At 45.3% G+C, this 24,093-nt stretch overlaps 1 protein-coding gene across 2 annotated transcripts in view; it reads left to right on the forward strand.

Annotated features, from left to right (window-relative positions):
- The window catches only part of CERS6 (ceramide synthase 6), a 217,669-nt gene that overhangs the window by 158,296 nt on the left and 35,280 nt on the right, over positions 1–24,093 (forward strand). For both annotated transcript variants that reach the window (XM_068245595.1, XM_068245594.1), the window contains exons 5-8: positions 1,602–1,652; positions 10,273–10,365; positions 19,789–19,917; positions 21,901–22,007. In XM_068245595.1, coding sequence (XP_068101696.1) covers positions 1,602–1,652; positions 10,273–10,365; positions 19,789–19,917; positions 21,901–22,007 — 380 coding nt within the window. The remainder of the gene's footprint in view (positions 1–1,601; positions 1,653–10,272; positions 10,366–19,788; positions 19,918–21,900; positions 22,008–24,093) is intronic.

Raw genomic sequence — 24,093 nt, forward strand, 5'->3', positions numbered from 1 at the left:
AAGCATTTGAAGGTGGAATAACTTGCAATATATTCTTTGCTTTGTATCATTTTGCTAACTATATGTGGCTGATTAGCCATTCAAAATTCCCAGCAAGGATTTAGTGTGACTTTTTAAGCTGCTGTTGCTATAGCATCGGAATGTTATGTAAGTGATGTGGCAGAAAGCAGCGCACACTATAACAGCCCTCTGAAGACACAAGCAGATGGAAAGAGGGTTGTGTAGTAAGCAAGCATAGCTGTCCGAAGACGCATGCAATTATGTAATAAACATTCATTCGTCTAGGAAAAATAACAAAGTGAACAGTATAACAGATCAGTCTGAACAATCTATCTCTACATGAGCGCATTTCCTATCAATCATTGTTTTTAGTTACAAGAAGTTGTATTGTGCTGATAGGCATCAAAGAATACAGACAATATCGTGACCGAATCCCACGAAGGAGGATCACAAAAGATATTCATAAAACAATACAAAAGACAACCTCACAATATATGCAACAGGGGGTAAGAGCTAGTCCACACTAGGTCCGGAAACGTATCCGTGGCTGCGTTTTTCAGCCATGATGAAAAACTGAGTCCCGGATACTAATGTTAAAAATAGCAGCCGTCCTCACCCAAAAAAAAAAAATGGATCCGCCTGCGTTTGCAGGGTCCCGTTTTTAAAACCTGAACGGAAGGTCCGGAATTGCTGCATTTTTACAGACCATGGATACACGGATGGGTAGTGAAAAGCAATGAGAAAACAGATCTCCATCTCCACAGGCAAAATAGCACCAAATACTGATGACAAAACGGATAGCCTGAACTTTATTATTGGCCCAAAAAATCCTCCCACTACCTTCCTAATGATAGAGAAGTTTTCTGTCCGTTTTTTGGGGTAAAAAATTGAACGGGACCTGATGCAAAACTGATGCACTTTTTATGAAAAGGGATCAGTTTGTGGTCTGGTGGTACTTACCTTGATCTTCCCCTGATCACGGTTCACGGACTGCAGTGTCCATCCTGCAACTATGCCTAGTGTGGACCTAGCCTAAGGGTACGGCTCAAGGGTGTAATGCACATCTACCAGTTGAGTCGAATGCTAGGTACACATGATGAGATTTTTTTTGTCAGATTAACTGTCGATTTGCTTCTATTGAAAACTGATGGAAAATAAGATTGAACCTGTTGAAAATAATTGATCTAACAGTAACTCTAACAGAAAATCTCCTTGTGTGTACCTAGCTTTACGGTATCAAGGGGAAGCAGAGAAAAGCAGTTAAATAGGCTTCATACTTCAGTGGGACATGAGTTATGCAGGTCTCCAAATTAGCAATGTATGCAGAAGCCAAACTGGAGAGAGCTTTGGTGGCCACACGTTAGAAGCTTGGGCTAACCCTGTGTTTGCTTGGCAGTCAGGAACTGAAAAAGAGGAGCAGCAGCTGGGGGCAAGTAAAGAGGTTGCAGTAGCATTTTAGTAGATGATGAAGATGCTGAGGTGTGGAATATATTTTAGATAAAGACTATAAGAAATGCTTAATTTGTTAATGTAACAATTGAATCAGATATTATGTGGATCCAAACTGACCAAAGGTGTATTCCCTTTGTTTTTGTTGTCAGACTCCCTGGCTCTGGAATACCAGACAATGTTGGTACAACTACCCTTATCAGGTAAGCCATATGATGTCTATGTATCATTAACTGTTGGATGTATATGGATGAATACAACTTTTTGCTGCAGAGTTTGCAAACAATATGCACAGAATGCTCACGGCCATGGGAGCGCTAGCGAAGCAGCCACACGATCCAGCAGGCACAGTAGATGCTGACCTGGCGTGGTCTGCATTTGCAAATGAGGGAACCCCGGGACACCGGAGCTGCAGCGAGGGACAGGCTGCCAGGGGCTGGAGGAAGCCCCAGGTAAGTAGATCTTGTTTTTTTTTCTTCTTCTCGAATGGGACCTTTAAGAAATTTGCTATGGTCGAGAGTTGATCAAATTCATCATAAGAATTGCTGATCTAAGAGCTTCTCCAGATTTTTCCTGTTTGAAGGATACCCGAGGTGACATATGACATGATAAGTTAGACATGGGTATATACAGTGCCTAGCACACAAATAATTATGCTGTGTTCCTTTTTCTTTCTCTGCCTGAAAGAGTTAAATATCAGGTATGTAAGTGGCTGACTCAGTCCTGACTCAGACAGGAAGTGACTACAGTGTGACCCTCACTGATAAGAAATTCCAACTATAAAACAACTTTTCTAGCAGAAAATGGCTTCTGTAAGCAGGAAAGAGATAGAAGGGTCAATAGTTCATACCATAGCTGTCATTCTAGAAAAGTCTACATGCGTTAGTTCCACATCTTAGTCCAACTTCTGGAGTTCCACTTCTTAAGATCCAGTTGTTATGGGAGATATCAGGACCACCATCAGGGCTTCCTTCAGGGAACAAACTTGCTAGATAGGGATGACCACTGTTAGACTTGTCAATAGCGCTTTATACTGGGACACCTCTGTTCATCAGGAATCCCAGTCTCTCAGGCCTCTTATGCGTGTCAAGATAGCCTCAAATGCAACAAAAAGCTTCCGTAGCGTGATACCGTAAAAGCATAAAACCTTTTATTATATAAGATACACTCACATGCTTCTCCAGGATAACATTAGCTTAGAGTGATTTAGTATGGGCTCTCCCCATTGCCTCCGGACAAGGATGTGCCGCTGGCTCTATCAGTATCTCCCACACGCTGCTCCTCACCACTTGCTGTTTGTTGCTTCCTCGTGTGTCTAGTCTACGCCCAATATGTTTCGCCTCTGCATTGTGACTCATAGTTATACAGCATTGAATTTGTATATATTGTTTATCTTTATGTACAGTATGTTGGATACTAATTTGTAAGTTTGTATTCGTTTTATCTTTGAAAACTCCCCAAAAAGTGTATTAAAAAAAAACATTATTATGGGACTGTGATCAATAATGCAAAATATTTACATTACTGGTATCACAGATCCCAACTGTCCCTTTTTCAGGGGAACAGTCCCCCTTTGGCTCCAAATCCCTCATTCTTCCTCATTTGTCACTCTTTCAGGAAAAATGTACAGATCTATGTTAATGTATATATTTTTATGGAAATACAGAAAAATGTGTTTAATTCACTCTAAACGTTATTCCTCACCTTTAAATTGATATATTTTTTATTTCCACGTGTTAATATGCAAGAAAATGCACCCAGGGTAGAAAGAACCATTATGGTTTGAATGATTAAACTACACTTATGAAATCGTTATGGTAGGCATGACTAGGGGTATGGTGGAGACATGAGTAGCGGTGAGGTGAGGGCAAGACTAGGGGTGTGGCTGAGGTATTACTTAAAGTGTACCAGAGACCAATTAAAAAAAAAGTTTTATACATACCTGGGGCTTCCTCCAGCCCCATGCGCACGGATTTGCTCCCACGCCGACGTCCTCCGCTGCTTGCAGCTCTGGTATCCGATCCCGTTAGTTCTGCTAGTCGCGGCCAGTCTGCACAAGAGGAAGTGCACTCTCTACGTATCTCTCCGGCGTTAGGAATCAATGTGGGGGTCAGTTAGGGTTAGGCAGTAGTGGGGGAGGGATCGTTTAGGCATTGATGGGGGGATTGGTTATGGTTAGGCATCGGTGTGTGTGGGGGGGTGAGGTTTAGGCATTGGTAAGGGATCGGGTCAGGGTTAGGCATTGGTGAGGGTTGGTTAGGGTTAGGCATCAGTGCAGCAGCTAGCTAGAGTTGTCCTGAACAGTTCGCCGGTGAACTTGTTCGCACGAACATCGCTGGTTTGTGTTCGCAATCAAACGCGAACTTTATGCGAGTTCGACCCGCCCCCTATACTACATCATTGGGCTAAACTTTGACCCTCTACATCACAGTCAGCAGACATATGGCAGCCAATCAGGCTGCACTCCCTCCTGGAGCCCCCCCCCCCCCCCCCTTATATAAGGCAGCAGCATCAGCCATGATCTCACTCTGTCTGCTGCTGTTAGTGAGAGAAGGGAGAGGAACCTGCTGCAGAGATAGGGAAAGCTTAGTTAGGCTCTTGTAGCTTGCTCCTAGCTGATATTTGTTGTTGAAAAGCACCGCAAAAAGATCTCTTTTCAGAGCTAATGTTCTTGTGAAGTGTTTTTTTTAGTGTGTGTGTGCCACTGACACTGCATTATACAGCCCTGTGTGTCGCAGCTGGCCCTTGCTAATTGCTATACTGTGCCAGGCCCAGCACATTCAGTGTAAACCTTTCACTGGCACTGGACCTGTGTGTGACAGCTGCACAATACCAGTCCGTGCATACCTGTAACTGCACCTGTGACTGACCGCACATTGGGCTCGATTCACAAAACCTTTGGGCGTGCTAACTACAGTGTTACAGCTTTTACTGATCACTTGCAAAGTTTAGCGCTGCGCGTTGTGCGCAGAACATGTGCGCACAGTGCGGTGATTCGGGCGCACCCAGTGCAACAATATAGGCACACCCAGTGTTCCGTGTTCGGCACACCTGGTGCGCCGTTCTGCATGCACCGTGCGGCGCTAAACTTTGTGCGTGCTAACTTAGCACTTGAAGCTTAGCGTGACCTAAAGCCCTTTAGGCGTGCTAAGGGCCTTTTCACAGGCGTGCTAACACTTAGCACCCTTTTGTGAATCAGGCCCATTGTATTATATACCAGCAGTCACTGCATACCTTTTACTGCACCTGTCTGTGTGACAGTAGCACATTGTATTGTGTAATACCAGTCCGTGCTTACCTGTAACTGCACCTGTGACTGACCGCACATTGTATTATATACCAGCAGTCACTGCATTCATTTTCACTGGACCTGAATGTGTGACAGCTGCACATTGTATTGTGTAGTACCAATCCGTGCATACCTTTCACTGCACCTGTGTAACCGCACATTGTTGTACCAGCAGTCACCTTTTCACTGCACCTGTGTGACCGCACATTGTTGTACCACCAGTCACTGCAACCTTTTCACTGCACCTGTGCAACCGCACATCATATTAGTCAAGTCAGTGCATACCTTTCACTTCCTCCCCCATAGTTAACTATTTAACACAGTACACCTCATCTTCCTTAGCTTGCGCACGGACGCATGACATATCTTCCTCCTCCTGCTCTGATTCTGGCACCCCACTTAACACTCCATCGCCAGCCATCACCAAAGTGCCATCATCCCAGGGCTCAGCAGTGTGGACATTTTTTTGTGTGTCTGCTGAGTCAGATGAGACCAATGCCATCTGTACTCTCTGCCAAAGAAAATTGAGCTGTGGAAAGACCAAGACCCGTGTAGGAACAACTACCTTACGAAGGCACATGATTACAAAGCACAAACTGCAATGGGTTAGGATTAAGCATCGGTGAGGGTCAGTTAGAGTTAGGCATCAGTAGAGGGAGGGCTCGTGTGAGTCTAGAATAGGGTTAGGTTTAGTGTTAGTATAGTATACTTAAAATTTACCAATATTTTACTATTAAAATTACCATTGCTCAATAGTAGAATATCTGTAATTTTATCAGCTCTTTCCAGCACCCGAATTTCCACAGCACTCTTTTTGCATGTGTGCTTAGAGCAGGGCTTAGCTAAAGATAACAGCTTGCTTGTTTTGTAGTGTTTGGAATCTATTGCTCCTGTATGTGGGCCTGTCCATAGGCTTGCGATATATAGCGGTCTGCATGCAATTGTTTTCAATATGAAAAGTTGTGTTTAAAAAGGCTATATGTGAGGTGGAGGGGCTCTTCTTCAGCCTGATGGGGGTGAAACTTGTTAAGTTCCTTGTGAAAGCGGAATAATTCCTCATTTCCATTCACACATAAAAAATAATTTTATCAATAAAGCAGCAAATCACTTTCAAATTTTTCTATGAACAGATTAGCATACCGCGGTGCTAAGTGAGTTCCCATACTAGTCCCCATCCACCACAGGTGTATGCTGTGCATAAATCTCATGAGAAGTATCAGCAATTCTGCAGGAAGATGACAATGAGTCAAAAAGTAAGATGTACTTTAAATCAAAACTTTCATTTACTTGGGGCTTCCTCCAGCCCACCGTAGGCCGCAAGGTCCCCCGGCATCCTCCTGGCTCTTCTGCGGGTCCCGCTGGTGGCCCCGTTACCGGCGACACCAGGGCCAGGTGTCGGGCCGACACTTCCTGGATTTAAATTCTTGGCGGCTGCTCCGCCTCCTCACACCGCCCGCTACGCGTCATCAAGGCAGCCGGCATGACAATACTGCGCATGCGCAGTTCAGAGTTAGAAACTGCGCATGCGCAGTACTGTCACGCCGGCCTCCGTGCTGACGCGGAGCGGCCGCCAAACATTCAAATCCAAGAAGCCGGCCTGGGTGTCGCAGGTAACAGAGGAGCCAGGAAGATCCCGGGGGACCTCGCGGCCTACGGTGGGCTGGAGGAAGTCCCAGGTAAGTGAAAATGTTGATTTAAAGTACTGCTCAGGGTATTTTTAAGGTGCCAATGCTCAAAATGTTTTTTTACCCTGGAAAACCTTTTAGTGTGTTTTGGGTGTGATTTAAAACATACACAGAGTTACAGTTTGCCCAGCAAGCACATGGTGAGCCAGAACTACTAGGAGTGTGTAAGGGGCTAAAAAGGACCAAAAAGCTCTCTTACTAAAATGCAATGCAAAACAGAAATGTTTTTATCAGTGGCAAAAGTTGGGTGGTCGGCCTATACATGGAACGGCTAATATGCGAGTATTTACGGTAACAAGCTGACACATCATTGCATTCCAGGTGTTCGGGGACGCAATGAAGAGACACATGGCTGGCCAGCTTTGAGGGGGTTGCTGCTGCTGGCTGGAGGGTTCTACTTTTAATATATTTTTTAAATAACTTTTTTAATGAGTGAAAGCCTCCCAGTTCTGTATAAATGTTTCCCAGCTTTTGCCCTCTGTGATCGGCATGGATATAATATGCCGGGGTCGGTGGTGGCAATGTCAGCCAGCGGGGCCTGTGTTTGAATAGCAATAGCACTCGGCATGCTTCTAAAACTTACATTATGAAACCAACGCCGGCTCCGTGTTTGAGAAGAATATGAACAGACAACATGAAGGTTTTCTCTAATATCTAAACCCCGGAGGGTCACATCTGTTCCCGAACACTACAAAGATATTTGGGAAGCGCTGATCTTTGCAGAGGCCATTTCATGCTCTGAACTCCAGCTGCTTCATCCCAATTCAGAAATCTACTGTGAGCTGCACAATGCTGATCTTATCGGGCTTCAGCAGCTTACAGGAAGAAATAAAACAGACTTTATAGACTGTGTGCCCAGGGCACGGCCCCCTTCACAAAAATTCTGCAGAATTCACTCTAGGAATTACAGTTACTAATATAATATTATGGCAATAGATAAAAACGTAATAATGCATTTAAAGCGTAACTTCAACACAAACTGAAATTTACACACAGATCATTAGTGGATAACAGAAAAAGTTGTTTCCCAGATTTTACTCATTTCCCCGGCCTTTTATAGCGATAGAAAATGCTAAAAATGTCTGGCTGGGATGCTGATGATGTAATTATGTCGACTAATGCCTAGTACACACCATACAATTTTCTGTTAAATTATTTTTTGTAGAGACTGGTCAATATCTCTGGTGCATTGTCTTCTGGTTATCTCCTGCTGAGTAGAACAATGCCTAATTGCTCGGCAGATAGACGGTTAGATAGATAATTTCCAACATGTTGGAAATTATCTACCTGGCAGGTAAAGGGGCCCACACACTAGTCAATTTTAGCCGTTGATCGACCGATCGATTTGATCAAATCGATCAATCGATTGTAAATTGATCGATCAATTGGAAATCAATTTGCAGCCGATTACGATCGATCTGACAGGATGGAAAATCTAGGTCGATCTGCTACTGCCAGCAGATCGATGGCCCATAGAGTTGCATTGGATCTAATGGTCCATGTATTTAGATCGATTTCCAATAGATTTCATTCTGAAATCTGTTGGAAATCTGTTCCTAGTGTGTGGCACACATCAGATAGATTCCTGTCAGATTCTGACTTGACAGGCATCTGACAGAAATCTATCTGTTGGTCGAATCTGCTGCAAATCTATAAGTGTATGGCCACCTTAAATCTAATAGAAATTCTAACAGAAAATTGTATGGTGTGTACCTAGCATTTTATAGTATATAGCAAGATGCATGCTGGGAGATTAACATAAAAAGAGACTGCAGGGAGGGCCAAACTGTAGGTGCCTATTATAAAAGCTGCCATTTGCGGCAAGGAACACAAATTTGGGTGCACGGTGCATATCTCAGTGCGCGCCATTCTATAGAAACAAATGTACCTTCTTTGCCGCCAATCGCTGATTTTATAATGGCCCCAATATGTGTCAAAGAGTCTAAATTTCGGCGCCAAGACATGTGGATATAAAAATTACGGCATTGCCGCTATACAATGCCCCAATTTGCATATCTGCATGCCTCGATGCCCGTGGATTTAGCTTCTTTGGCGCTAATTGCAGTTTTGCAGTGGAGCCTCCGGGTGCCCAAATTAACATTCTTTGCTGTAAATTACGGCTCTGCGGCAGAGGAGATGGTTAAGTTTTAGGTTTGGGGGGGAGGGTTTAGGGTTAGGCACCACTGAGGGGGTCTTATGGTTAGGCACCACCTGGGTGGGTGGGGGTCTTAGGATTAGAAAGGACAGTAGTCAACCAACTCTGAAATGTACAACACAGCGTGCTCCCCCCAAGGATAGCGACTCACCAAATGCTGAGACCTCCACGGTCTATTAGCGCTTGTGGGGTGTATGGCCACCCCAGCCTCTCAGGCAATCTCCATCTGCCGTCCTGTAGAGAGGCTTCTAGCACATCTCACAAAGTAAAAAGGCTCCAATTAGCGTAAAAATACCCTCAGGGCTTCTATTTTATTATTTTTTTTTATTTAAAAATGTGAGCTATTACATTAAGACACAAAAAGTAGTGTGGGTATTGAGATATGCCACCGCCGCCGTCGGACCAGCCTCGCTAGGGGAGCAATGGACCAAGCTATATTTGCAACAGGTAGGAGGCGCCCGGTCTAGGTTTGTGATGATAATTATATTATCTAAATAATTTCTATGTAAATATCTATGCGATAAAACTCAACAATAGGAAGGTAAAGTCGTCCTACATTGTTGATGTTTGGCAGGGTATAGACACACGTAGAAGTTCAAAGTTAAGAAATCAATTGTATTGGTGCACTAGACAACGCGTTTCACGCCCCGATAGCTGCTTCCTCAGGTCAGTAAAAGTGCCTCAAGGGTAGAGGATCCGAGTATCTGGGCGCCGGTAAAGGGCCCTTCTTAATTTTGAACTTCTACGTGTGTCTATACCCTGCCAAACATCAACAGGGACTTTACCTTCCTATTGTTGAGTTTTATCGCATAGATATTTACATAGAAATTATTTAGATAATATAACTATCATCACAAACCTAGACCGGGCACCTCCTACCTGTTGCAAATTTAGTTGATACCCCTTATGTACTAAGGGTGATTGAGGGCCCTCGACTGACGAATCTTTTTTGGAGCAGCGACCATCTAGGAACCAAAAGGCCGAGTGGGCGGGGACAGTTTCTCCCCACCTGCGACTAGGAGTGGTTGCCTCTACTGCAACCCACCTTTGTGAGTATAATCTCAATTGTTTTTTTAATCCACCCTGATCCATTAACAATATTGCACCAGATTGGGCTCCCGGATCTCTTTATGTTTTCTCCTCCCCTGCTACTCTACAATGGACCAAGCTATTCCTGCTAAGCTACCCACTTGGGGCCCCACAAACTTACTGCAATAAAAACAAACAAAGTTGGGCTCAGCCACGCTGGTCCAGCGTGCTTGCAGTTCAAACCTCACAGCCAGACTCCGCCCAACGTTTTGTTGCTGTGGCAACTCATCAGGGGCTCCCCTGATGAGTTGCCGTAGCAACAGGAAGTCAGGGAACGGGCAATTGGTTGCTTTAGCAACTCATCAGGGCTCCCCTGATGAGTTCCTGTAACAACAGGAAGTCAGGGAGCCGACGATAGCGCTGCTCTATAAATTTTGAACCTTTGTTGCATTCTGAATAGTGATTAGGACTGAGAGCGCTGCACCGATTGATGAGAGCCCCCTTTGCATTTGCAGGTTGACTGAAATTGTGAGGGAGTTCTGCATGTGGATTTTCAAGGACTTCGCATTAGCAATTTATTAACATTTATTTCCCTATATGTGTGAGCGCTTTTAAATCATTGCTATCCATTGTAGTGCTTAATTGTGTTTCTGTTTGTTTTTCAGCATCTCACAGCAGACCTGCATTATTACTACATTGTCGAGCTGTCCTTCTACTGGTCTTTGATGTTTTCTCAGTTCACAGACATCAAAAGAAAGGTAAGGGTAAAAGCAGTTTTCTCTGTGGAACATTGCAATTAGTTAAAAGCATCTGAGAATGTACTGTTTAAATAAGAACAAAAATGTGTCTGGTTTTCAGTTTGTCTTATTTCTTGTCCCTCCACTTGTGGATAGCAGTATATACAGTACTTGAAATCTCATTTATGCAGTTGTAACATGGTTCTCCTGACTTTTTCTGAATGAAGGGGCCCATACACCTAATGATTTTCCCGCCGATATACAGCAGATTCGATCACTGTGATCGAATCTGCTGTGAAATCGTTGCGCAGACGCTGACAGAATGATCGATTTCCGTCCGAAATCAATCGTTCCCGTTGATTTCCGCCGATCCGTCCGTGCGGAAGATTTTGCTCGATCGCCGGCGGGTCGGAAGTGCGTTGATAGCGGCGTTCGAATGCCCGACGACCGACGCTGGCTGCAATACACTACCTGTTCCGCCAGCGTGACTCCCCCGGTCTCCACTGTCTTCTTCTCTGCCCTGGGCTCCGGGTCCGGCTGGCTTCACTGAACTTCCTGTCCCGGCAGGAAGTTTAAACAGTAGAGCGCCCTCTACTGTTTAAACTTCCCCCGGTCAGAAAGTTCAGTGAAGCCAGCCGGACTCGGAGCCCAGCGTGGAGCAGAAGACAGCGGAGACCGGGGGAGTCGCGCCAGCCGGATCAGGTAATGTATAGCTGCGGGAGTGGGGGTTGGTGCGGCAGCGGCAGCTTCACAGATTGTGATCGGTTTCATGCTGAAATCAATTTACAATCTGTTTGCAGTAAAGACAGCCATACGATCCCTCTCTGATCGAATCTGATCTATCTGTTGGTCGATCTTATGGCAAATCGACCAGTGTATGGCTACCTTTAGGTAGCCATACACTGGTCGATTTGCCATCCGGTTTCGACCAACAGATAGATCCCTCTCTGATCGAATCTGATCAGAGAGGGATCGTATGGCTACCTTTACTGCAAACAGATTGTGAACCGATTTCAGCATGAAACCGTTCACAATCTGTTGTGGTGGTGGTGGTGCTGCTGCCGCCGCTCCCCGCCCCGCATACATTACCTGCTCCGCCGGTGCGACTGCCCCCGGTCACCACTGCTCTGTCTCCGCTCTGGTCTCCAGGTCCGGCATGCTTTACTTCTTCCTGCCCGGCAGGAAGTTTAAACAGTAGAGCGCCCTCTACTGTTTAAACTTCCTGCCGGGCTAGAAGAAGTGAAGCATGCCGGACCCGGAGACCAGACCAGCGCGGAGACGGAGCAGCAGTGACCGGGGGCAATCGTGCCGGCGGAGCAGGTAATGTATGCGGACTATTGCGTCTATTGCGTCAGTCGTCGGGTACTCGAACGCCGCTAGAGACGCGCTCCCTACCTGCGCGCGATCTACGGTAATTTTCCGCACGGAGCGATCGCCGGGATCGGACGGAATGTATCGAAATTCGGCGTGTTGCGGGAACGATGTGACAGCAGATTTGATCCCAGTGATCGAATCTGCTGTCGATCTGGCGGGAATCGGCCTAGTGTATGGCCAGCTTTAGACAGTTTTCATTTTGCTGAAGGAAGAGGGATCATTATCTAAATATTTACTTTAGCTTTCAGGCAGCTAAGTAATTGTTTTATTGCACTTGTTAGGAAAAGTAAACAATACCTTTTCATCAACAGAAGGGGAGGGTAATAAAGGTCCGTACACACGCCGGACTGGAGGCAACGACGGGTCCGTTGTTGCCTCCCGCTGGGTGGGCGTGCCAACGACAGTCCGGCGTGTGTACGCACTGTCGGCGGACTGATACGGCTGTTTCTGAGCGATCCGCCCGGCGGATCGCTCAGAAACAGCCGTATCAGTCCACCGACAGTGCGTACACACGCCGGACTGTCGTTGGCACGCCCACCCAGCGGGAGGCAACGACGGACCTGTCGCTGCCTCCAGTCCGGCGTGTGTACGGACCTTAAGGATAACTTCTCTTCAAAGACCTTATCTAGAGGGATTGTGTTAAGATAGCATCTATGAGTCCTGTAAATAATGTAGATAAGGATGGTGAGAAGGAGAGGGGGAACATGGTGGCTCCTATAGCCAGGATAAATTGCAGTGAAAGAAAGGGTCCTTAGTTCCCTTTAAGCCCCCTGATGGTCTCTCATCCCTTGCCTTCTTCACTTCTGGCTCCGGTCCCCAGCAATTCATCCCAAAAGCCTGGCCGAGTCGTGCTTTATCGCTCATGCACAGCCCGGCCAGGCTTGCATTCCCATCCATGGGAGCAATGTGTACCTGCGCAATAGTACTGAATTACCAGGGACCGGAGCCACCCGAGGAGACGGCGAGGGACGAGCGGCCTTAAGGGGGCTTAAAGTGAACTGAGCACCTTTTTTTTCACTCAGGACATTTCTATAACACATGAAAAATGCATGCCGACTATCTGTTTCATTATTAAAATAAACTTTAATTTTACCTTGTATTTTACATTCAAAGTTGTTAAATTGGCCTGTTTGAGCAGGCCTGACCGACCGTCCCCATCCGCAGAGAGTTCAGGAACCTCTAATTGTTTTATTGAGCTAATTACCAAGAGGTAAACAATGCCTTTCATCAGCAAAGGGGGTGAATAATTAGGAGTGTGTTTTCAAAGCCATGGTGTGTGTCAATGTGTCAAGATAGCATCTCTGACTTCTGTAAATAAGTAATGTGAGAAGGGGAGGGGGGAACATGGCAGCTTCTATGTCAGGAGAGATTCCAGTGAAAGAGAATGTGGTCAGTTCCCTTTAAGGAAGCCCCAGGTAACTATGGAACCTGAGACACTTCCTGTCTCAGGTTCCCTTTAAATGTATGCTGCGCCGGATAATTGTTTCTGTATGATCACATAGGATTTTCTGCAATGTTGACAGCTTATTGAACTTTGTGATATATTGCTGTGTGGATAAGCTGTCTGGGGAGATTGTGCTTTAATTGTTTTTAGGTGTTAGGATTCCTTCTGCATCAGTAACGTTTCTAGTGTATGTTTCTTCTACTCATTAGATGTGCAGTTTCTGGTTTTGGGCTTTATGTGCTTCTATTCTTCTATCTTTTTCCATCAGGAAATATGACAATGTCATGTCAGGTCCTGGTACTTGTATTCTTTTAGCTATTGAGGTAACGGTAATAAGGAGAGGTGGGCTACTCAGCTCTGTGTCACCTCAGGCCAAGGAAAGTCAAGTGGTGCCGCACATAACAGACCTCTAACAAGCCTCTTATCACCGGGCCCATTTATGGACAGGCATTTGTCAATAGAATTTCCTTGGAAACGACGTGAGGCTTTGTGTATGAAAGCTGTTATAAAGAAAAATGGTCTTTCTGCTCTTAGCAATCAATCAGCTCTCAGCTGTCATTTATGACCGATTGGAGAATGACGCAAGGAGTATAATAGGTGTTTTATAATCACTAAGAACATTTTCCCATTGGAACATTTTTCATACTTTAAGTCTAGATGGTTTGTGCGTTGACTGATTTCTCACAGGAATAGTTCTGCTGCTGTCCTGATGGCATAGTCCAGTATTCTCCCCAGAAATTTTTTACAGCTGGGTGGCATAAAAAAAAGTAGCCGGGTGGCATGAAATAATAGCCGGGTGGGCCGAGATGAGAGAATGGAAGGCCGGTGCTTTTCTGCTCAATTCTGCTTACAACAGAGAAGTAGATAAGCCAATGATAGCAGGGTGCTCTCCAAAACTAGCCGGGTGGAGCACCCACCTAAAAGAGCCCGGGGAGAACACTGTAGTCTGATACAGAGGTGTGAATGGCGGTAGCAGTCTCTACTGTATCGGGGGAGCCCAGACCTGTGGGAAGGCCCCAACTTCTCATCCTCTCTGCTTCTGCTACAGGGGCTGCCCCTCCCCACCAAGCATTGTTGTGGTCACGCTTGTTATCGTTGGGGTGAGCCATGCCGACTATACTTGCGCTCTTGTTACTTGATCGGTGACAGAGTTTCTCTGCAGGGTACATGATTTGTAGTGACATCCCTGGATTGATGGGGTACCTAATAGTCCTGATTAGGAAGGATCATCTATGAGCTACTTCTAGGCTAGGTAGCAGCTGTAGATGAATCTGACCCTTCCACACACAAGATGCCACCATAATGCCCATGCGTGCCTTGGTCATACCCCGTTATTCCATGTTGAGCACTGGAACAATCTCCTTTGTGGCTTTCTGGACTCAGATGCTCATTTCATTCACCATGTTTCCATCTCCTATGATTTTGCCAATCTCTGCAACACTGGCTACCAATAACCAAGAGAATCCAGGTCACACACCAAACACTTATTTCCTAAAGCCCTTCACAACCTGTTCCCTCCACACAGTTCCTTATATTTCCCCGATATAAGTGACCAACCCCTGGTCACTTCCTCACACTCTTATATGCAATATTTCTCTCAGGCTTCACCCCTCCTCTGAAACTCTCTTACATGCCACATGCATCATGCTCTTTTTTTTGAAAGGCCACAAAGACCCAGGTCTTGGGGGGCTGCCTTTTGCCTGGCAATGGAAAGAAGGGGTTGCTAAACATGGAACAAAGCCTGCAAATGGAAACTGGAGGGTGCAAATAGATAACATATGGAAGAGAAGATGCTGAAAGAGAGGGGACTGCTGTGATGGATAAAGAGAGAGCTGCACATGGAATTGGTGTGGGTGGGGGGGGGGGGTGCTGCACTTGGATAGGGGGCAAAAAACAAACAAAACAAAAACAAAGTAGCCTAGAAGCAGAGAAAGTATAAGTATTTTTTTCCAGTTCGAATTTATTGAAAGTTTTCCTACAATACAATATAAAAATGCAATACAGAGTAATTGGGTAGAGCCTTGGTTTGGTAGGTATTGTTTTTCCAATTCACATATAACTAGGTTTAACTAGGAGCCAACATGCACCAGAGGTCTTAATTGTTTGGAGATCCTTAGATTCCATCCTTCCCCCAGGTATCCTTGGCAGTGCCAGAAGGGCAGCGACTCCACAAATCTGCCATAGGAAATGTTTTTTTTTGTTACAGATGTACTTTAAAGTGGCCGCTAATGATACAATCAGGGATGGTCGTAGTCAGCCAACTTCGCTACACTGGAACTACGCGTAGTTTTACGCAGTTACACTTCGCCAAACTATGGCTTCGAAATCAAATATTCGCTTCGTATGCATTTCATAGACAACGCGTTAATATACGCAATTACACAGTGTATGCGGATGCTTATGCCCGCATGCAGAAAATTTTACACATGAATTCCTCTTTAAATGCTTATACCGTGAACTCTTCTATGCGTACATTCCCCTTTCCAATGCGTACATTTGTAAGCATACAATCGCACGCGGAAAATTAGCCACAAGTAACGCATTCGTAGTTCACTACGCAATACACATGTTAACTACGCATAGTGGGTGCAAGCTACGCGTAGCGGTACTTCGCTACGCGTAAATTCATAAGCATAGTTTTGAAACATCACCTACGAACTACAAGGCGTAGATGCGAACTACGATGCGTAAATTCGCACTGACGTAGTTTCTGCTCATCCCTGGATACAATTTGCTGAACGATTGTTGATGAACGATTCTTTGTATGAACGATCGGAAATGATTGTTTGTGATCACTAATGGAAAATATCTCCTAACCAATCCCATCGGATTAATGAAATCAATTCGATGTTCAGATCGATCCCGACAATCTGACCGGATTGGTTAGGGTTGTATTGTCTAGAATTGTTAAATCTAATTATGAAGAGAGATTTCAGTTACGCATACTTTCAGATGTGTGGGATGTGGCCGGACCCCCACTATACTGCCATCCTGCTGTAATCAGAGCTCCACAGTGCTATACAGCATTGTATAAACTGACAGCAAACTTACCCGGAGGCTACCCTTGTACCTGCTTGGGGTGTATTGCATGTATTATACACAATACCCACTAGCATACCTAGATTGCTCACCTTTGGGAAAAGAAAATCTATTTTTTTTTCTACTTCGAGTTACATACCGAACAGTCTCTGAAAGTACCCAATAACAACTCCATATTTTATTCCTTCCTCAAATGTCCTGAAAAGCTATAATAAATTTTCCATCATTACCGGATCTGTTGAAGGATTGCTCATATACCTGAATCGGGTGCCCTCTGAGTTATTTTGCAGCTGGGAGGCACTGAGAGGGTGCCAACATTGCTTGAATATGTCATTTAAGCAGACTTACAGTATCAGCAAGGAATCTGTGGCACTAATTCAGTGCTTTGCCTTTTCTTGCCATTTCACACAAGAACTATTGAGGTGAATTGATTGTTTTATAGTGTGCCCAGCTTTAAATAACTACTGCGCAGTTTGTTGTCGGAGAAGCTGCGAAAATGAAAAATGATGCTAAGCGTTTGTTATTTTAGTCCTATATTTCTCTAAGCTGTCAGACTGACGGCACCAACAAACAGATTCATCAAATGTTCTCCGTGTTCTTAATGAATTAATCAGTGATTTATCTTGCCACATGTCGCAGTGGAGATCTCATTGTGCCCAGAAACTGCTGTAGTTCATCTCAGCTGCTACCTATAGACAGGAGAGGCGGAGCCGGTAATCACAGCAGCAAGTTGTCTTTTGCTATAGACATTGTACATATAACCAGTCACAGGGAAGTTTGCTGGTGCTCAAGGCAGCATAACCAAGTACATATGTTCAGGCCGCGTATAATTTGGGCGCAGGGAGAAGCCAAAAGACAGCTCTCCCTACTCTATGTAATCTCGGGGAGTATAAAAAATATGTTCCCCTATGGGTTAACTTTAATTAACTTTAATGTCTTCCTTCCTCATACAGTGAGAGCTGCTAACTTTACTCCTTATGGCAGCGCCCAAATCCGGCGCAAAGGGGGTGCCAGACAAGCACCCAAATGACCATTCTCGGCATAACCCCTCCCCTCAGTACTCGCATATTATCCCATTGACAGACTTAGGCAGAACCCTATTAAAATTCTGTATGCTCTAGTGGCACGATCTAACCCTTTTCGGAGAACTGTCCCCTGCACTTGAAGAGCACATTTGCTGGAATCGAGGCTCCAGTCCTAGCCAGTAATACACACAGAGAGAGGAGATGAGGGTGCACAGCTGGGATGCTCCTTCTGCTGTAATGAGCGATTCCCGGCATTCAAGACTCATGAAAACACAGATTCATGCTGAGGAGGAGGAAGACCTCCTGGTTGTGCTGCTGATCATCAGGCCAGGTTCCCCCACTACTCCTCTAAATGTGCTCTCCTTTAACACTCACTCAGGAACACTGCATCACACTGACCCAGGGCCTGATGCAAACAAGCGTCAAGGCTCCTGGCTTTCCAACGATGCTTTGCTGTTACCAGAAGAGTAAAGAGAACTTCAACAATAGGCTGCCGAACTCAATCAACGGGATAACACGTAAGTAGCCCACAAATATTTAAATCCTAACAATGAAAAATAAAGAAATACTTAAAGCAGAGTAAAACTTCATACAGCTGTACAAACAAATGTTGCTTCCCATGCATTATTGCATACCGGGAGCAGGTAATATATAATGCTCCGCTCTGCATTAACTATGTACTGTACAGGACTGCCCCCCCCCCCCAGCTCCAGTCCGTCCCCCCTCCACATGAGGAAGGCCCAATGTAGTCACTCCCCTGTAGCAGCCACAGACTGGTTGCTCATCTGACCTTGCTATCAGAGATGATCAATGAGATGCAGCTTGGAAATGGACCAATCAAAAGAACTTCCTGGTGATTTTGACCAATCAGTTTCGAAGTTGCTTAAAATTTGCATTACATTTGCATGCAGGTCAGAATTACTTGCCTCTCATTGACCATCTGTACTCACTATAGCACCTTTCTACCCTGGAGGAACCCTGGAAATAACTTTTTGATCTCAAGGAACCCCTGCAAACAATGCTTTGATCTCAAAGAACCCCTGCACTTATTTTGCAGGAGGCGTGGTCTTTAAAAGTATGTGTGGCTGTTTATTTCACTACCCCCTATTACAGTGCCACTCATTATACTGTCTTCTGACCCCCCAAATTAGTGCTTATTGTTACAGTACCACCTAGTATAGTGTGTTCTATATACTTCCGCCACGATGGGGAAAAATGCCAAGGAACCCCTGCAGAGTACTCAAGGAACCCTGGTTGAGAAAGCCTGCACTATAGTCTGTCTTCATATTCGACTTGTATAACAGCTGTGTGTTCATTACAGATCAGTTTCCTTGTAATATAGGAATCAGCATTACTATTACATGAATTAAGACGTCTTCTCAGCTGCATTAGCTATTGTCTCTTCTCTTAATAACACTGAGATGTCTGAAAAGATCCTAATTAGGATGAAACTTGAGTGTTAATCTCTCCTTTAAGTAACTGAGTGCAATTGGCGCAGCATTTTACATCACTCATTGCCATTTACACAGAGAAGTGCTCTTTTAGTAAATTCATTTCTTGGAGCTATAATCAGAGTCCTGCACTGCATCCAATCCACAGATACGGTTCAACTGTTTTCCTATTGCAGACACTTTGATAAACGAGGCCCGAATCTCTCCAATGCCATATGATTGATCAGTAAGCTTTCAGTCATTTTTGGCCAGATAGTTGATTAATAATGTAATCAGCAACAGCAATTAAAGTACACATACATCTAGCGACTTGGCCGATCGACTATTCGATTCGATAATTATTATCTTTAACAGCACCTTTGTCTTCTAATCGCCGTAAGTAATCTGGTGGTCGCACTCTTCTACACATGCGCGGTCGCGAGCAGGCAGACACAGAACGCTCCCAGGTGCGAGAACACAACAAGGGATGCGCAGAAGTACAAGACTGGCGACAACTGGCCAGATTACAGACGGGGATAAAGACACAACAGAGCAGCCAGATAGGACGGCGAGAGAGCCCACACACCTCGTGCGGCTGGAGGAAGCCCCAGGTAAGTATAAATTACGATTATGTTTAAGATCTCGCGTACACTTTAAAGAAAATCTGTATCAATAAAAAATGCCCCTGGGGGGTACTTACTTCGGGAGGGGGAAGCCTCTGGATCCTACCGAGGCTTCCACCGTCTTCCTCCTTCTTACGGCGGTCTCACTACAGGTCCACCACTGGTGGCCATGTAAATATTTACCTTCTCGGCTCCAGCGCAAGCACAGTAGTGGCTCTCAGCTCTGAAATAGGCGGAAATAGCAGATCCCAGACTGTCGGCACACTCTGCCACGGGTCGTAACATTGACATTTTGTGCGTTGCGGTGCGACGGGGAGGGGGCATCGCTTTTCAAACGCACAGGCCAGGTTTAAAACCAGCCTGAAATGAATGACCTCATCTGTGTTTATTTTCAAGACTTTAATTATTTTTGAAAATTTTGGTAAAAATGGGTCTCCTGACTAATTGACTGCATTCTATTGTACATCACTACAGTGCTTCTTTAACATACAACTTTTGTTCTCTTTCAGGACTTTGGAATCATGTTTCTTCATCATGTTGCAGCAATATCTCTCATTACATTCTCGTACGTGAACAACATGGTGCGAGTGGGTACCCTAGTGATGTGCCTGCATGACATGGCCGATGTTCTCCTAGAGGTGAGACCACGTTACCATAGAAGGCTGATGGGGAATTAACGAACATTACCGGTTGTACTATTAGCATTTCATACCCTGATTCAAATGCCCTAAATATAGATGGACCAATGGGTCCTGGTAAATAATATTATCCAATAAAGTTACATAGGTATGTACCTTTTAGCCCTCATAAGATGCTGATCTTGATATGGGCAAATAGGGCTTTTGGGGACAACCAGCTTCTCAATGTATTCAGCATTACATACCCTATCATTGTGTGGTGGCCCTTGTGCTTTTGTTCACCAAATGCAGGTTTTACCGTAGCACACTCAGCAGTTTAAGTAATATAAATGCAACTGTTACACACATAGCGGAACTTGCGTTACTTGGGTAACATGCACTATGCTAGAATGCAAGTAGCATAATGTGCGTCAAAGTCACAACAAGCGTGTAACCTTGGTAACTCGAATTGCACAAATTATGCCAAATCAGTTGCGTAAATTCCAGTGTTTTGTGAATATGGCCCTTAAAGGGAACCTGTAGTCTAATAAAAAAATAAGCCAGTTTTACTTACCTGGGGCTTCTACTGGTCCCCTGCAGTCGCCCTCTGCCACCGGCCGGTACTCAAGGATCCTCCGGTCCCTTGTCACGGCTTAGTTTCAATTTTGCCAACTGAGTCTGTCCCTGGCCACGCGCGTCCTCGTTTGTGCTTTTCGTCGCTGGGAATATCCTGCGCAGATTTTTTTTGTACTGCGCCTACGCAGGATGCTCCAGGTGAATGGGAGCCCAAATGAGAATGCGCACGGCCAAGGCTGGGCTTGCGCAGTGGCCAACGTTAGGCTTAGTCTGTAAAATCATAACTGAGCTGCAATGAGGGACCAGAGGATTGTTGAGTACCGGCTCGTGCACAGGGAGACTGCTGGAGGCCAGTAGAAGCCCCGGGTAAGTAAAACTGTATTTTTTTTTTATTAGACTTTAGGTTCCCTTTAACCACTTGAGGACTGCAGTGTTAAACCCCCCTAAAGACCAGGCCATTTTTCTGTAAATTGGCCACTGCAGCTTTAAGGCCTCGCTGCAGGCCGCACAACTCAGCATACAAGTGATCCCCCCCCCCCCCCCTTTTCTTTTCTTGTTTATTTTTTGTTATAAATATGTATATATATTTTTTTTTAATAAATTAACCCATTTTTCTTTTTATTTCCCCCAACTCCCTCCCTCCCCCCAGTCAGCCAATGACGGCAATCAGCTGTCATAGGCTTCAGCCTATGAGAGCCGATCTCTCTCCTGTGTCCCAGAGGGACAGTCGTGTCACACCCCACCACCTTCCCCGCAATGGAAGGAATAGCGAGGGCTATTGTTAAGCCCCTGATAGTAGTCCTTTTAAACTGAAAAATACTGTACAGTGTTCTCCTCAGAATTTTTTTCCAGCTGGGTGGCATGAAAAAATAGCTGGGTGGGGCGAGATGAGAGAATGCAGGGCCGGCGCTTCTCTTCACAATTCCACTTACAGCACAGGAAGAGGTGAGCCGATGACAGCCAGGTGCTTACCAGAACTTGCCGGGTGCACCACCCGGCTAAAAGGGCCTGGGGAGAACACTGCCGTACAACATACAACATTCACATAAAGTAAAAATTTTAAATTCTCCTTAACCTCTGTGAGTCAGCAGACCCAATTATATGCGAGACACACAACATGAAATATATTCGCTTGTCATAAATTCTCAGCCAAAGTAATGCAGAATTCCAAATGAGAACGCAATCTGCGAGCTGCTATCGCCGTGGCTTTCAGACACTCTTGCCACATAAATTTCTCCCTGATCCCATGATCCCTCTCTGCAGGAAAGTCACACAATATCTCAACCATGTCTCAGGGCTGGAGACGTCTGCCTTCATTTGCTTCCACAAGAACAATCTGCAGGGCGGGAGCAGAAAGCAGCCTAGTTGTTAATAGCATGCTACAGCTGTCAGTCAGCAGGCAATAATCTCTGTTCTCTGCTCTTCCAGGCAGCCAAAATGGCAAATTATTCCAAGTGTCAGAAACTCTGCGACCTCCTGTTTGTCGTGTTTGCTCTGGTGTTCGTAATTGCCAGACTCGGTGTTTTTCCTTTATGGTAAGTAATCATGACATTGAAGAAAATAGCTTTTGTGACGCAGGATAATCATTTCTAGGCTTGGAAATATTTAGCAAATTTGCTGTTTTTCCCATAGCTAATGGATATCATTCTTAATGGGTTCATTAAGTGGTGCGTAATCATTTTTTTTGCGTAAAACTGTATTGATTTGTTTTTAATTTTGCTATTGAAAGCGACCCTGGAGCGAGCTTTACAAAAAAAAATATTAGATTCTCACCTCTTAGAGGAGGAAAGGTTCTGAATCTCATGGGCATACGAGTGAAATCGCCACCGGGAGACTTGGGCGCAGGATACAGCCGAGATACAGCTTACTCTGCTCCTGCACAAGTCCCGGCAGCATTAATTACTATTCCCCCTCGGGGTCCATGTGGATGGTAGGGAATGATGAAATTCGACTGCCAGTTATTGCTGGTGGCCGAATTACAGTGTTTTAAAAGCAACTTCAGCTCTGTCTTCTGACGGTGCCGATGGTTACTCTCTGTGCGCTGCTATAGCCTAATTCCTATTACGGTTTATGGTGGCGTCAGCTGTGCCCAAATCTCCTGCACTCTAATCGACGTGTTTGTCCCATGGGGCCTTCCCGGGTTCACTCTCTGTCCTTGTTTCCCTGCTGTCCCCCCAGTGATAGTATTCAACCTTCAAGTCGAATATGTCTTCAGCCCTTCTCGTCCAGCCTTCAGAAGTACTTGTGTCCCTGAGTACCGTATTTTTCAGACCATAAGACAATTTACAACACTGTCCCTCCACTGTGAGAACGTGCAAACCATGTTCCGTGCGTACCTGCTCCTCATGTGTGCCCAAACTAGGAGAAGCTGCATTCCTGCACGTCTTCTACCACCATTCACTGCTATTGATACTTGGCAGCTGACCAGGCATCGGGCAGGCTCTGTCTTCTGCAAGAGAATACCACAGAGAGCCGGAGGAGAACGGCTCCCGACATGGCTGCAGCTGATTGGTGTGCAGCTCTGTCAATCATGGCTGCCCGCTAAGTTACTGGTTCTGATGAGCTTGTGGGTGGAACCAAGGTGCCATCATTGGGCAAATGACTGAACAATCTTACTTACTAAGCGAGTTCAGTGAGTGGCTCAATCGGCACCAGTAAGGTGGAGAGGAGGAGGAGAGCAGATGATTGGATTAGGAAGAGAGCATCAGTGAAGTCTACATTAACAGGAACCGATGGTTTCACCGGCGGGACAACGGCTCAGTCACTGGGACCAATGACTGCACTCGCTGAGTAGCAGTAACCTATTAGGTGTAAGTGAAAATCGTTCCTTCGCTGTTTAAGGAAGGAGGCCCACTGTCTGCTAATAGGTCACTGCTACTCAACGAGTGCAGTGATTTTCCCCTATGGCTGAGCCATGGTCCCGCCCCTGAAACCATCGGCTCAAGTTTACAAATGCAGGAGGGGCTCAACTTGCCCATCAAGTAAAGCTGTGCTGTAGGAGGACACATCAGCACCCGCTGCAGTGATTAGTGGGTCTGGAGGCTGCAGAACTCTGCAGCATGTTCTGGTACTTGTGGGTGGACAACTGTTGCCGGTACGTATTGTACACCTTTGGGTGAGAAAAGGTGTGTCTTATGGTCCAAAAATTATGGTAATTAAGGGAAATTTACTATCATGTTCATTCAAAAATATGTGAGGCTAAATGCATTTAAAAACTGTTTCTGGGCTGAGGCTTTAAAGGACAACTGTAGTGAAAAGAATATGGACGCTACCATATTTATTTCCTTTTAAACAATGCCAATTGCCTGGCAGACCTTCTGGTCTATTTGGCTGTGGTAGTGTCTGAATCACATCAGAAACAAGCATGCAGCTAATCTTGTCAGATCTGACCATAATGTCACAAACACCCGATCTGCTGCATGCTTGTTCAGTGTCTATGGCTAAATGTATTAGAGGCAGAGGATCTGCAGGACAGCCAGGCAACTGGTATTGCTTAAAGGGAAATAAATATGGCAGTCTCCATATGCCTCTCGCTTCAGTTGTCCTTTAAGGGTGGGTTTGGCCGTAGGGATGTCAGTGTTCTCCATTGTCTTCATGGATGGAGCTGCGTGCAGGAATGCG

The sequence above is a fragment of the Hyperolius riggenbachi genome, chromosome 7, assembly GCF_040937935.1.
Source record: "Hyperolius riggenbachi isolate aHypRig1 chromosome 7, aHypRig1.pri, whole genome shotgun sequence".
Classification (NCBI taxonomy): Eukaryota; Metazoa; Chordata; class Amphibia; order Anura; family Hyperoliidae; genus Hyperolius; species Hyperolius riggenbachi.